We start from the raw sequence: 16,048 nt of genomic DNA on the forward strand, positions 1-16,048 counted from the left end.
TAATATCAATATATTATACATAAACATATAGTATGTTGTGTATATCTAATAAATAAATGTGTGGTAAATAATGTTATATAAATATCTATTTCACTATACATGTATATTTAAGGTTGAACTTTATTCTGATTGGTGTGTCATACACAAAGGTTATTTGGCCAATTCAAAAACAAACAAATTCAAACATTTCTATGTTGTTCACTTAACACCTGTTAGAAACTTCCTAAGTGCCAGATCCCATGAGGTTATGAGGACGAAAAAGCCACGTTCCCTGTTTTCAGAGTGTGTGGTCCTAGTGGAGGGACTGGACAGAACGCATTCAGCACACACATGTGAATCTAAGAATAAGTGTCATACAAATGTGTTTTAATTCCTAAGGCAGAAGCAGCTTTCTTTGCCATAGGCCCCACCCACTCTCCTTCAAAGGAATTTGGAGTTTAGTAATGAGTTTTCGGGAACTGCTGCCAGGCTGTACGACACCAAATGTTCTTTGTGTCAAGTGGGAAAGTGTGATAGTTTTATGTATGTACATACATGTGGAAGTTGTGAGTGAGCATGTTAAGGGGTGTGCAAGCTCCCCATGAAGCTGGGGTTCAAATTATCTATGAAAATCCTCAAAATGTATGCCCATATCTTCCCCACAGGCTCAGCTTCAAACTTCAGCTTTTTCCAATGGATGAAGTCCCTCCTGATGCCCTCCTGCAGGTCTGTGCCCACTGGGGCTGGTGAAAGGATGGATGAGTGTCCCTGTTTTGGGAAGTGCCAGAGGGTCTTGTTCCTTGGGCCTGGACTGTGGTGCAGAACTTTATAATGCTCCTCACCGTGGTCCTCCGCACTCAGCACCCAGCACGTGCTCCTCACTGTCCTGTACACTCAGCACCCAGCAGTGCTCCTCACTGTGGTCCTCCACACTCAGCACCCAGCACGTGCTCCTCTCTGTGGTCCTCCATACTCAGCACCCAGCACGTGCTCCTCACTGTGGTCCTCCACACTCAGCACCCAGCACGTGCTCCTCACTGTGGTCCTCCACACTCAGCACCCAGCACGTGCTCCTCACTGTGGTCCTCCACACTCAGCACCCAGCACGTGCTCCTCACTGTGGTCCTCCACACTCAGCACCCAGCATGTGCTCCTCACTGTGGTCCTCCACACTCAGCACCCAGCACGTGCTCCTCACTGTGGTCCTCCACACTCAGCACCCAGCACGTGCTCCTCACTGTGGTCCTCCACACTCAGCACCCAGCATGTGCTCCTCACTGTGCCCCACACCTCTCTCCCAGCTCAGCTCGTCAGAACCTCTAGCAGGCTAATGTCCTCTTCCCTTCATGTCCTTAGTCTTCAGGAGCTAAGCCTTTATCTGGAGTCTGGGTGACAGGTCACCAGAGCTGATCTGTCAGGGCTGAGCGAGTTTATAGTCTAAGTCACATTCCCACCAATACTTAATCATGCCCAAGATCAAAGCCTAAGAAAATGTGATTTTCATCTCGTGTTTATCATCTCGGGTCAAAGGTAACTGGGTGTCATTGTACTCGTGACAGTCACTCTATAAGCCAAGCTTGGACACGGATGAGAGTCTGTGGAGGACTGCTGTGAGCTTGCCATATGCGCACACACACAAATGTACATACGCATAACACACACACATAACATACACACACCACACACACATACACACATGTACACATACACATACCACACACATGATGCATACCACAGACACACACACACACACACACACACACACACACACACACACACACACGCACGGAGCTTTATCCTAAAGAGAATATTTCCTGCTGCCCCTTCCCTCTGGCTCCTTCCCACCCTAGTTGGAAGCCCAAACTTCCTCATCCTTTAAGGCCTTAGGGTTCTGGGAACTACTTCCGCCTTCTTTTCCCTTTCAATATCAGTGAGGAGCCAAAGCTGCAGGCCAGGCAAGTCCAAGCAGAAGGCAGCCCAGGGCTTATTTGGTTTCATTTGGATGGTTTGATTTTGAAACTCTAGATGTGTGGTTTGTGTTTGCACAAATATCTGCACTTTCCATGCCCAGACACTACTAATGAAGATTAGGACCCGGTCCCATTGATTCCAGATGTCAGCATAGAATCCTTTTTCTCTTTGTGTTTTCCTCTTAGGGTTTTTTTTTATGTGGTAAAACACACATAACATAAAATTTATCACCATAATCATCTGTAAGTACATATTCATGGTATTAAATACAATCATTGTCATATAGCCATCGTCACCACTCGTCTCCAGAAGCAAAACTCCACGAACACTGAACCATCACTCTGCACTCCCTGGCATCCATTTTTTTAAAATTATATGCATTGGAAAGGGGAGTGTATGCACAAGAGGGTAGGTGCCTGGGGCAGCCAGAGTTATTTGATTCCCCTGGAGTTGGAGTTACAGGCATTTAGAAGCTGCCTGAATTGATTGCTGGAACAGAACTTGGGTCCTCTGCAAGAGCAGAACTTTCTCTTCAGCGCTGACCCTCCTCTCCAGCCCCTCTACCCAATCATCCTTTCTGATACAGCTCTCTGAAAACACTGCCAGTCTCTTCACGTTGACACAAGAAGTGAGAATTTGGTGCTAAAGCTTGGGACGACAAAGGAAAAGGTGTAGGGGGTGGAAACAAAGGGAGGAGTCGAGAGATTGGAGGGCCCATGGGAGAAAATGAGAACCCTCTATCGGCTGCACTTACTGACTGTTATATGTCCTCCTTGGAGCTGTGGGAAATGTGGGGAGACTGTTGCTTTCTTCCTGTCTGAGGCACTTGGCTGGGTGGCTCAGGTCACAGCTCACCTACACAGATCTCTTTCCCCCATCACCTAGTTCTGAGAGGAAGCAGATTAAGTGCAAAGAGGTTTGGTATAGAAGCTGCGTACAAAATTTCAAACTTCAAATATGTGGGTGGGGTTATTTGGTATAATTGATTTACAAGAATATAGTTAGTCATTTCTGGCTGGAAAGCCTAAAAAATAGCCACGGAGTTCACCATGGTCCCTTCAGCTGTACTCTGAATTCCTGGGATGTCACCTCCAAGGTCGCTGTATTAGGTAGGTGTTCCTAGGGAAAGATAGCCCTTTGGTTGGAACAGACTACACAGCCCCTCGTTCATACACAGCCCTGGACTAGTGAAGTGGATTGTGGGGGCTTGGCCGAGACAGCACCAAGCTTGCTGGCCTCACCAAAGCTCCTGGGTGTGTTCTGTGATGATTTAGAAGAGAAGGGCCAAGAAGTAGCTTAAAAATAGAAACTGGTAGCCTTGCTCTGTCGTTTTGACTTTTTCTAAAACGTCCTTCAAAACCAAGGGCAAGTCACTGTTAAGTATGCTTGGGCAGAAGGATTTGCTGCGTTCTGTTCTTTATTATACCTGTTCCGCACAGTTACTCTGTGAGGTAAACCCTGATCTATAGAAGGCTTCCTTCCCAGAAGCCCTAGCAGCTGTCCAGATGAGGATCTGCAAGCAGTGCTAAGAAGCTGCTCTCCCTGAGTCCAGAAGAATGCATCTGACTTTTACCTGAAAAACAAACAAACAAACAAACAAAAAACAACAACAACAAAACATTTATGATTTTCTAGTGTGGCATTTTGGCCACTTCTGTTTTGCAGATTCCACCCTGACAGGAGCATATTCAGTCTTCACAAATTCTTAGCACCAGGTTCGTATGATGGACACTCCCAGACTCAGCGGCAGAGCTGCTGCTGAAGTTCTACAGTCTCTTGTCCTTGGACCTCCATCTTTTTACATTGCTTTTCATATCTTGTTTTACATCCCTGATTTGAGTACTTGAACATTACTCTGAGTAAAGTAGCTAATTCTTTTAGGGGGAAGATGTCCAGAGGAAACCTGTACCTCCGGGAAAACTCAATGACATAACAGGCTGTGGACCTGGAAGGGCCATGGAGGGGTAGGAAAACAGAGGTATCCCGAGGCCACTATCTGATGAGCGGCAGGGCTAAGAGCAGAAATACCTTCTTCAGCCTCTGATGCCATCCTCCGGACAGGCCTAGAACATGATCTTCACATTGTATCTGCCTGGATGCAGAGGCTGGTGCCATAGACACCAAATCTGGGCTTCTCTTTGTCTTTGCCACTTTGGTACCCAAAGCCTGGGCACTTTACCTCTGCCACTTGCTGAGCAACCTTGATGGCCCAGAAACCACTCCTCACTCAACTTTCTTTCTTTTTCCCTTCCTTCTTTCTTTCCTTCCTTCCTTCTCTTTTTTCTCTTCCTTCCTTTCTTTTTTCCTTCCTTTCTTCCTTCTCTTCTTTCTCTTCTTTCCTCTTTTTCCTTCCTTCTCTTCTTTCTCTTCCTTCCTCTCTTTTTTCCTTCCTTCCCTCTTTTCTATTCCTTCCTTCCTTTTTCCTTCCTTCTTCCCTTTCTTCCTTCCTTTCTTATAGAATATCTTTCGTTTATCCTTTGATAATCTCATACATGTAAGCCATGCATCTTGATCACGTGCACCAAGTCCCCCAGGCACCTGCAGCCCATCCCCCTTCCCATTTCATGCCCTCTCCTTTTTTGTCATGGCACTGAGTCCAGTAAGTGCCGCCTACTGGAATGCCCATTGATCTTGATCTTGTTGACTGTGTGAGTAATCCCAGCTGCACTGAGCTCACAGGTGCAGTGGCCATGTCCAAAGGCATATCATGGCACCCTCCCTCTGGCTCCTTCATTCTGCCCTCTTCCTTACATTCTCCCAGCCTTGGTGACAAGGATTGGCACAGATGCCTCCCTTAGGGCTTACTGCTCAATAGGCATTTATTCTCAGTACTTTGAACAGCTATGAGTCTCTGTGTTAACTGATGCCCACTACAGAGAGAAGCTTCTCTGGCCAAAGTTGAGGGCAGCACTAATCTGTGTATATAAAGCAATAAACTTAGAAGGCAGTTCGACATGTTCTTTAGCAAAACAACAGTAATAGATTCTCCCAGGGTCCTGTAACCTTCCAAGCCATGTCTTCCGATCAGGTTTATGGTGCCAAGCCTTAATTCTTTTCTGCGGAGAGGACCTCAAGTCCAATCCAAAGGCAGTTGGTTACCCCCACAGTCTCCCTGCCACGATTGCAGCCGCAGGCACGTCTTGCCTGGAAAGGTGGTGCTGTAGTATGCGGAGCTGGCTGTAGGGATGCCATGCATGCCTTCATCCCCAGCAGCCTGTGTAGCATCTCAACTCACTTTCTAACGAGCAAAGTTCTGGTCCTGCTCTTCTCCATCCTGCCACTCCCTTGTCTCATCTGACAAGGGAGCAAAGGGAAGCGACAGCTCTCACACCCTGTCTGTAGTGTGGGCATCTCTTGTTAGAAAGTATAGACTGATGCTGATCCACTTAATGTCCCAGTTAAGGCCACTCACTTCCCTCCCCTTGGTCCCGTGTCTCCTACTTCAAGTTCACAGACTATAGTTATAGTTCTCAACAGCTGTGTTTTAAACATCTACACACATGCTAAACGTTAGGACAGCTGGCATGTCACAGTGTCCCTCTCCAGGGAAGACTGGCTTCCAGTGTTCGTCTCTGCTGCTGCTTCCCCTCTCCCTATCCTTTGTCTCTCCCTGAAGGAGCCTGAGGTCCTCCCGGGAGCAGATCATCTTGGCACCGTCCCTGGCCAAGGTCAACATGGAAATGACCCAGCTTACCCAGGAGAACACAGACTTTGCCGCCCGAGATCGATACCACCATTCCTCCCTCGTGAGCCGGGAACAGCTGATGCCGCCCTATTAGAAGCTTGTTGGACTCCTCCTTTCTAGAAGCTGCCCTGGAGATGGGCAACCAAAATCTCAGAACCTTTGGAAACTGCTTCTACCAATGAGAAACCCCAAGACTGTTCTCACCACAGCCTCGGGTGCCAGAAATCACAGTCTGGTCTAAAGTCTGAACAGATACTGGGTGTGGCTATGGATTCTATGTGTACCCAACCTGAGCAGCCCACAGACCACCAGGATGATCAGGTGGCCTTAAGACAATCAGATGTGGAGAACCAAAACCAGATTTCTTACTGTAAGGACCACAATAAACACTTACTTTATTTCTTTTAAAGTATATACTATACTCACATGGTTACAAGTCACAAAGTATAATTTTATGCAGGGTAAAAGTCTCCTTCTCTTCCTTGGTCTTCATCTGCTTGGTTCCCGTTCCTGCCACAGAGGTAACCATTTCTCACTCATACGGCAGCCATCTCTTTCCAGATAGGAAAGGGAGTTCTTATACCTTCTCATCCACCCATGTGGCTCTGTCTACACAGTCTCTGCAGCATCTTGCCTTCTCCTTTAAGATGCTGTGGAAGCATTTCCACGATGGTGCTCACACAGTTTCCTCATTATGTCTCAGTGCCTGAAGCTGCCATAATTTATTTAATCAGTCTCACGATCATTTTGATTCATTCTGATTTTTGTGCTATTACAGACACTTCTGCAGTGAGTCGTCTGTTTGTATGCATACCAGCAGATAAGTTCTCAGAAGGGGGACGCAGGATCAGTGGGAATGTGTATTTGTAAGCTGTTAACTGTTTGGAGAAGTACTTTTTAGTTAAAGAGTCAAATAAACTGGCCGGGCATGATAGTCACCTGGAATCCCAGGACTCAAGAGATGGAGACAGGAAGATCAAAAGCTTGAAACCAATCTAGGCTATACAACAAGACCCTTTATCAAAGAGGGTGGGGGGAAGAAGAAAATAAATTACAACAAATTGCCTAACCGTGACTAGTGTTGTCAAAAATATGTGTAGTCCCCGGCTCCCTGACACCTTTGCAGCTGGATGACAGAACTCCTGGTTCCCCTGAGCTGGGCCTGACAATATCATGAACATCCAGCATGGGGAGCCAGGCTTCCAGGTAAGTTTAGCCCCTGGCCCAGGCTCCAGCCCACTGCTGAGCATGGAAAGATGGACTGCTGGACCACTTTAGACTCTTTTCATACATTCTCCTGAGATGCTGTGCTAACCTCGCCTGCGGCATGGACCTCATATCTTCAACAAGTGTCACCCATGATTCCGTGCTGGATATACTCCGAAGACATTTTATAAAACACCTGCGTCTTAGGTGGGAAAGCTGAAAGTAGATGAGGGCTGAGAAGGGCATGAGGGGTCAGCTAGAGCTAAGAACCTTCTGGAAGACCAGATATCCTTCATGACGTCTGGAAACAAACCCTAGCTTTGCCTAGAGAACAAGGGTCCAAGCCCCTTTAGACACTTTTCAAGAATGCAGACTTGGGGTTGGAGTAAACATGGGAATAGAAGAACCACAAAAAGAGCCAGCAAGATGGCCCAGGAGAGGCACTTGCTGACCAGCCTGACCACCCAAGTCTATTCCCAGAATCTGCAGGGTAGAAGGGACCTCCACAGATGAATTGTGATTTATACCACACACAAGCATCTCTCTCTCTCTCTCTCTCTCTCTCTCTCTCTCTCTCTCTCTCTCTCTCTCTCTCTNCTCTCTCTCTCTCTCTCTCTCTCTCTCTCTCTCTCTCTCTCTCTCTCTCTCTCTCTCCCTCGTTCTAGAGGATCAGAGACCCTCTCCTGGCCTCCACTCGTGCCAGAGAATGTAGTTATACAGCCATACATACAGGCAAACATCAATACTCATAAACTAAAGTACAGAAAGGACAGGCTGAGCTGGACATGGTTTAGTAACAGCAGTTAGGAGGCTGAGGCGGGAGGCTGGTGAAATAAAGCCAACTATTCATGAAAAACAGAGGGCAGTGATCCCTGAGGACTTGTTTTGTTTTTATTTTGTTGATGGGGTCTTCATGTGGTTCGGGGCTAGCAAGAAACTCACTACATAGCCCAGGCTGGCCTTGAACTTGTAGTTCTCTGGCCTCAGCTGCCATCTCTGAAGGCCGTTTAAGGAAGAACCTGTATTCATGGAGTTTCCTGTGGCTACTGTAATTAATCACACAGCACAGCCCAGATGCCTTAAAACAGCAGAAATGCAATTTTTCCCATGGCTGCAGAATACAGAAATCTCAGATCAGTCTTACTGAGTCAAAAAAACCAAGGCCAAGAAGCGATTCTGAACTCCCCCACAAGCCCTGGGGGAATTTGTTTTGTGCCTTCTCTAGCTTTGGTGGCTGCCAGCATTCCTGGATTTGTGATCATGTCACTGCAATTCAAAGCCAGCCCCACAGGTCACAGCTGCCATGCATTGCCTTCTGGGGACGTGTGAAGTCCGTCTTCACTTTAGTCGTCCATGGAGGTGTGCGGTTGCACTGAGGCCTCAGATAACCTAGACTGAGCCCCAGCTCAAGCACCTTGAGTTAATCACACCTGCAAACTCATTTTGAAGTGAGGGGACGTTGGCAGGGCCTGAGAAACAGGCCACGAGCATCTTGGGGATCATTTTCTGCCTGGCACAGAAGACTTTGCCTGCATCTGCTTTTGCTGTTTTGAATTCTGCACAGCAGGCTTAAGATCAACCGCTCTGAAGAAGAAGGCAGTGAGCTGGAATAGCCACAAAGCTTGAATAAGATGACACCAAGGCCAAAAATAATACACAGAAGACTCAAGAGTATCCTCCGATGGGCTCCATCTTACAGAGAAGGATAAAAGAGAGCGGGGTCATTACAAGAATTGGAAACTGGACACTCAGTGTCAGGGACACCAGAATGAATAAATAGCTCGGTGTTTGTGGGCAGGAGGCAGGAGGAAAGCAGTTGGGTCTCTCATAGGACCAAAGTTCTTGTATTTAACCCCAGCTAGACCACGTAGCTGTAACATTGATTAGATTTCAGCCTAGGTCCCTTGGAAAGTAAATGTTCACAAGCTACCACTTCAGTAAGGAGTGAGAGGCAGAGGGGAGAGGAGAGAGGACCAAGGCAGGGAGGCCATATTCACAGCCACGCAGGAGCACAAGGCCGGATGCCTTTTTGAAGGGCCTGAGAGACTGCAGAAGACCTGTCTCACGACCCCTTTCCAGAGGAAGAAGGAGTCACAATTTATCTCATGGTGCCTATCTCCCCAAACCGAAGGGGAAGCCTGGGGGGGGGGCATTAGCCACCTGCACTTATAATGTGTGCATGTGTGCACGCCTAACCGTACTGCATGAAGAGATCCTGACGGGAGTCCTCCTGGAAGGAGTCAACTGATGGAACCGGTAGCCTGACCAGAGACAGGTGGCGCAGATGGTACCTCAGGTGGCACATTAACAACTGTCACATAAAACCCACATATGCAGTTTCCTACGATGACTAAACATGCCTGCCAGGGGCTCATTCGCACAAGGTTTATGTATATATTAGTCAGGGTTCTCTAGAAGAACAGAACTGAATATAAATGTGTATATTCAGCTATATATTTAGTTTATCATTATGATATATATATATATATATATATATCATCAGTCACACACACACTATACACCATCAATACCTTACAGGCTGTGGTCCAGCTAGGCCAACATTGGCTGTCTGTTGTTGGAAAAGCCCAAATCTGGTAGTTGTTCCATCCATGAGGCTGGATGTCTCAGCTGGTTTTCTGTTTACAGTGGAGTAAGTTCTAATGCCATGAAGAACTGCCTCAGCAACAGGACAGATGAATTTGCCAGTGAAAATGAGGGCAAGCAGGCAGGAAGCAAAAGCTGCCTTCTTCCACGTCATTTGTCATGTGGGCTGCCACAAGAAGGTGTAGCCTAGATTTAGGATGGATCTTCTCAAAAGATTCAGTCCAGAAAAGAAATACGTTTTCTCAGCGATTCCAGGTGTGGCTGACAACGAAGATTAGCTAGCCATCGTGTGATCCTAAAGGGTATTCTGAAATGTCAGCCCAGGTAGCATATGTGGCCCTGCATGCAGATTCCTGGCCAAAAGTTTCACCAGGAAGCTGTAGGAGACAATGTCTGAATGAAGATGATGGTATGTGACCTTCTGGGGCCATGAATGAGCCCCTCCCTTAAGCTAAAACTATTTACTGATTGACCCACTACCCGCTGGTCTGATCACTAACTTACCTTACCTGTTAACTCTAGTCAACCGTCTGTCTGTCAATCCTTCCAACTAACTCTACTCAGCCCTTCATATACAGTGCCTGGCACCCACCTCACCTGGTCCAGGTAGCTCTCCAGTTGTAGAACTGTCATCATAGCAGGTAATCACAGCCATCCAAAGAACTCCTCAGCCACCAACCCTGGCCTTTGTGTGTACAGCCCAATCCCAGAGTGTTTTAATGTTTTTAAGTTATTTTATGCATATGAGTGTTTTACTTGCATGTATGTCTGTGTACCACATGCATTCTTGGTGCCTATGGAGACCAGAAGAGGACATTTGATCCCCTTAGACTGGGATTATAGATGATTGTGAGCTGCCATGTGGGTGCTGGGAATTGAACCCAGGTCCTCTGGAAGAGCAGCCAGTGATCTTAACCTCTCAGCCATCCTTCCAGCCCCAGGACCAGTGGAGCATTGTGGAACTCAAGGCTGAGAACCAGAACAGGGGTAACTTTTTCAGGTGTCTCTGAAGGTCATGTTAATTCTCGTCCAATTTGCATAATCAGATGCAGCATGCATAAACAATTTAAGTTGGTGTGGAGTCTGAGGTTCAGGATTCAATCATTCCCTTCAGGTTTCTGACCCAAAGTGTTTAAAGATGGGCCACAAGGTGCCAGTTTACATGGTAAATGTTATTGTTTATTTGTATGTGAGTGTCTGCATGTACACAAGGAGGTCAGAGAGTTATCACAGTATCAAATAGAGTTAGAGGCCGCTGTGAGCTGCCTGATATGGGTGCTGGGACTTGAACTCAGGTCTTCTGCAAGAGTGGAGTATCTCTCAGCCACTGAGCCACCTCTCCAGTCCAGTTTCTGTATTAATTCTCTGAGGGGGTGCAAGCGTCTGTCGACTAGTAGTAGATAAATGAGCTGATGTCAGCAGTTTGGATCAAGGCCCTGGTGTCTAATGTATTTCCTCTCGAGTCTAAGCTCTAACCCCAAAGTCCCTTTGTTGAATTAGGAGTGGCGGGGCTGCATCCCTGGCACCCGGCCGCCCGCATGGCTAGGTTATACCCCGAAATAATTACACGGAAACTGTATTCTTTTAAACACTACCTGGCCCAGCTAGTTCCAGTTTCTTATTGGCTAGCTCTCACATATTAATCTAACCCATTTCTAATAATCTGTGTAGCCCACGAGCTGGCTTACCAGGGAGGATCTTAACCTGCGTCTGTCTGGAGTGGGAGAATCATGGCAACTCCTGACCCAGCTTCTTTTTCCCAGCATTCTCTTCTGTTTACTCCACCCACCTATATTCTAACCAATAAAATGGGCCAAGGCAGTTTCTTTATTAATAAGAAATCACTCCCACATCATCCCTTCAGTGAGGGGCCAGAACCAAGGCCCAGCCTGCCTTAGCACCGAAGCATATGAAAAGAGAAAAGGTCAACTTAATGAACTAATGAGCTAATTGCACCTAGGCCTCATGCACGTTAGGCAGTGCTCTTCCAACTGAGCTACACCCCAACCCAACTTCCTATTGCTGCCGCAACAAATTTTCAGTGGCTGGAAACAACAAAAATACGTTCTCTCACAGTTAGAGAGGTCAGAAGCATTGATGAAATAAATTAATGAAATAAATTGATGGTGCAAACAGAGCCATGGTCACTAGAGCAGTGGTTCTCAACCTGTGGGTCTCGACTCCCATGGCTTATCTCTATCTCCAAAAATATTTATGTTATGATTCGTAACAATAGGAAGATTATAGTTATGAAGTAGTGATGAAAATAATCTTCTGGTTGGGGTCACCACAACATAAGGAACTGTGTTAAAGGCTACAGCATGAGGAAGGCTGAGAACCGCTGCCCTACAGGCCCTAGAGGAGTTGTATTTGCTTCCTCCAGTTTCTGGGAGCTGCCTTTATTCCTTGCTCTTGTGCCTACCACCTTGACTCCAGCGTCAGCAAGCAACCCTCTCCAGCCTCTGCTCCTCCATCACAGCTCTTTTCCGGCTCTCTTGCCTCCCTCTTCTGCTTTTAGGGACCCTTGTGATCATTCTGGAGCTACCTAGCAACCCAGCATTGTCTCCCATCTCAGAATCTGTGCCCAGGTTTCCTTGCTGTCTTTCACATATCCACAGGTTCTGGGGTCAAGGATGCAGTTGTCTCTGAGGGGCAACTTCTTTCCGCCACATCTGACAGGCTCAGTTGCAGAGGAGAATGAAGTGCCATTTAGGAAACAGCTGGATGTATGTCCAAGATACTCAGCTGACCGCCAAGCCCTTTGCTGCAAGAAGACCGCAGGATTGCTGAGAGACAAGGGAGTCAGGAACCCAGATTCCGAAGTGAATTTGAATCCATGTTTGTTAGAAGATACGGGAAGAAAGGCTGAGAAGGTGACTTATTGTGTAAGAGGGCTTGCTGTGCAAGTATGAGGACCTGAGTTCAAATCCCCCGCATCCATATAAAAGCCAGGTGAAGCCTCCCCCCGCCAGAAGTGTACACACGTGTGTTTGTATTACCCGTGTACATATACACCCCCCCCACACACACATTTAAATTTCTAAACAATAGTAAAAGAATGCATTAATCTTAAAATAAAAAAGAATATACAAAAAGGCATTTGAATCAAGGAACAAGGTGCACAGAAATAAATGAGATCCAGCCAGAGACAGCAGGCTCACTTCAGTCTACCAACTGGTCTACCTCTCTTTTAGGCGAACTTTCTGTTACCCGGCTCTAGTACAATTACGAGTTGTGTGGCCTTGGGCATGCTTTTTGTCTCTTGTCTCTGTGAACTGGAATGGACTTCCTACTAGCTTGTGCACAGAGCTCTGGGTGCTAAATTAAATGAGACTTTTATGAAAAAAAAAAATCTTTTGAGAAGACAAAGGTGGGGGAGTGGGCAGTAGTGTTAAGAACCACCCCCACTATGTCAGTTACTGTGGGCAGCGCAGGCAGAAATAAAGCCCACAGGAACTGTAATGCTTCTTGGCTGGAATTTCAGAGGAGTGGAGCCCTGTTGCTTCAGGAGATCATGTGGCATTTTGTGAGCCACAGACCTAGCAGGACACCTTCTCCAGTCAACAGCAGATCTGGGGCGCCGTCCAAATCGGAGCCGGGAGAACCAGAGCTCTGCCCTTACTCTGTCCTCCGCCTGTCAAATTCTTCTGTCCCTGCGCACCTCTCAGCCGTCTCTCTGATCTGCCTAGGGCCTTGAGCATTTTTCTTTCTCATTCTTCTGGGTGGATTCCAGAGCAAGCATCCATCTCCTTCCCTGCCTTAACCCCTTCGAGCCTCATCTCCCTGGAGTTCACATGGGTGCCTGAGAAGAGAGGTTTGGTGTGGTGGTGCCATGCCCTGGATCTTCTCTGTGCTGTCCTCACTCTGAGGCAGGGGAACTACAGAAATCTCACTAAAGCTGCCCAGCACACCCGGAGCTTGGAAACATATCAGGCTCTTTCAGGGAAACTTAACCGCAGAAAGAGTTGCCAGTTCTCAGCTGAGGCATGGAAGGCCTGTAATTGTTTTTTTATTTTTTATTTTACTCTTTGGGGGTCCACCACCTAGCTCCCAAATAAATATGCAGAGACTTATTCTTATTAAGAGTGCTTGGCCTTAGCTAGGCTTGTTTCTAGCTAACTTTTCTTAACTTAAATTTGCCCATCTACCTTTTGTCTCTGGGCTTTTACCTTTCTCTGTTCTATATATCTTGCTTTCCTTCTTACTCAATGGCTGGCTAGCACCCTCCTCTATTCCTTTTTCTTTTCTCAATCTTTCCTCTTTTTCTCCCAAGCCTACATTTCTCCTCTTATTTATTCTGTCTGCCTGCCAACCCCACCTATCTCTCTCCTGCCTAGCTACTGGTCATTCAGCTCTTTAATTAGACCAATCAGGTGTTTTAGGCAGGCAAAGTAACACAGCTTCACAGAGTTAAACAAATGCAAAATAAGGAATGCAACACATCTTTGCATCATTAAACAAATATTCCCCAGCATAAATGAATGTAACACATCTTCAACTAATATCCCATAACAAAAGTCCAAGCCCCTAACTCTTGCTGAGGTGTTCTTAGGAAGGTCATATCCAGGAAAAAGAGCAGATAGCAAGGAAGACCCTCCTTGGGGTCAGAGGTCCCCTGCTGGCTGTGTTCCTGGAAAAGTAGCCCATCTCAGGAGGCTGGGGCTGATGCCATCTCTCTAGACCCTGTCTGATGGGCTGAACTGAGTGGACGGCAGAGAATACTCCCATCATTCATTGGGTGACCGGGGCCGCAGTCCCTTTTTAAGAGGAGGAGGAGTGACTCCCTAAATGGTGTAGAATAATGGGCAGCCTGAATTTCTTTTTCTTCTAAGATACTTTATTTTGGGACCAAAGAGATACCTCAGTGGTTAAAAGCACCAATGCTCTTGCAGAGGACCAGAGTTTGATTCCCAGGACCCACATGGCACTTAGAACCTTCTGAAATCCCTGCTCAAGAGGTTCCAATGCCTCTTTTGGTTTCTTTGAGCACCTGCTTGCATGTACACACACACACACACACATGCACACACGCATACACACACGCACACACACAAACCCCTAAACAAAAATAAAATATTAAAAATGTTTTATTTTCTTTTCAGCCAAGGGAAGTATATACATGTGATGGTATACGTACCAGCCTGTATCAAGGCCAGAGGATAACTTTGTGTAGTGGGTCCCAGGGATTAAACTCTCATCATCAGGCTTGGCTACAAGCATCTTTGCCTGCTGAGTCATGGAGTCATCTCAAAGTCGCTTTCTTTCTCTTTTATTTGCTAATACAGTAACAACAACAGCAACTCTGTGTGTGTACACATGCATGCGTGCACCTGTGTTCCTGGCTATTGTTAAAGAAGGCACCATTATAGTGTGGAGACTTGAAGTATGGGCCATGTGGCATACACCAGATTCACGTGGGGGAAGCCCTAGGAGCAGGCGACATCTCATAGGATTAGCAGTGACCAGCAGGAGAAGCTAGTGAGTGCTGATTGGTGAGACGTGACAGAGTCATGTGAATTAAGAAGCCGGATGGAGCAAACAGCACCAGCTTCAAATACCACCCCCACAACGAATGTCTCAAAGGCGGGTACACCAATAGGCAGTATCAGTTTGCGGTTGAACTCTTCTGACAGGGGCAATTCTGTGGTTCTGTATCAGTCAGGGCCCATTTGCTGTTATGATAAAGATCCATGAGCCTCAGTGACTTGACACTATAAATGCACTCCAGTCCACGATACAGTCTGATACAAGTCAGAGGGAGAGCGGGGCTCTGCACGGGCACCCGAGATGTAGGCTTCTTCAACATCTCTGCCCTCAGTGGATGAGAAGACAGGAGCACCTGCAGGGTACCAGGGAGGTGAGGGAATCCTCCTCTATTCATTGGTCAGAGTAGACACATCATCTCTCTGACAGACTAGGAAATACAGACCAACTGGGTGCTGAGGACAGGGAGCACATAGCTTTAGAGGACATCAGGCCTGTTCTGTCGCTGTGCTCAGGACAGAAGCAGATGGACCATGGTCTACTGATGCAGATCTCCTCATCTGCCCCGAAGGGGTGGTGCCTTCACCTGCTCATCCAGCGACACAGCTGACTTCATGTCATGCTTGGAACTCCATTTTCAGGAGTCTCAAGAGCCCCTAAAGCCCAGTGTGGTGATCTGCACTGATGGTCCTAGCCTCTCACTTGAGCCCAGGAGCTTGGGACCAGCCTGAAATAGCAGGATTTCATCCGAAAACTAAAATGAGGTCTGTGAACAATCTAGTCGATGGCAAGTTTTTATTTGGTTTCTGAGAGAACCAGAAATTATTTGGAGTTCAATATGGGCATAAAGGGATTCACCAAGCTAAATTGTCTTCTTTGAATGTGTGTGTGTGTGAGGGGGGGTAAAGCTGACTCAGCATGTTTTGAAGATTGATTGACAGTGTTGCTGGAATGATTGCTGCTCCCAAGGTACTGATTTTGAAGGCACAGCACTGATTTGGACAAAGACATTTACGTAAATGGACTATGGGACTGACTTTGTAACTTTAATTTACATGCTCTCACTTATTCACATACATATTGGTTCTCTTTTGCCTTGCTGAAAATGACCACAATGTG

At 46.8% G+C, this 16,048-nt stretch overlaps 1 protein-coding gene across 4 annotated transcripts in view; it reads left to right on the plus strand.

Annotated features, from left to right (window-relative positions):
- The window catches only part of Slc12a8 (solute carrier family 12 member 8), a 158,718-nt gene extending 152,049 nt beyond the window's left edge, over nt 1-6,669 (plus strand). For 3 of the 4 annotated variants that reach the window (XM_050159911.1, XM_050159913.1, XM_050159912.1), the window contains 2 exons: nt 645-705; nt 5,567-6,669. In XM_050159911.1, the coding sequence (XP_050015868.1) occupies nt 645-705; nt 5,567-5,729 (224 nt within the window). In that variant the 3' untranslated portion in view covers nt 5,730-6,669. Of the gene's footprint in view, nt 1-644; nt 707-5,566 lie in introns of those variants that run through there. The other variant, XR_007594962.1, reaches the window with a different exon arrangement.
- The last annotated feature ends 9,379 nt before the right edge of the window (nt 6,670-16,048 follow it).

This window comes from Alexandromys fortis, unplaced genomic scaffold (assembly GCF_014885135.2).
Source record: "Alexandromys fortis isolate MF-2015 unplaced genomic scaffold, M_Fortis_MF-2015_v1.1 scaffold_119, whole genome shotgun sequence".
Classification (NCBI taxonomy): Eukaryota; Metazoa; Chordata; class Mammalia; order Rodentia; family Cricetidae; genus Alexandromys; species Alexandromys fortis.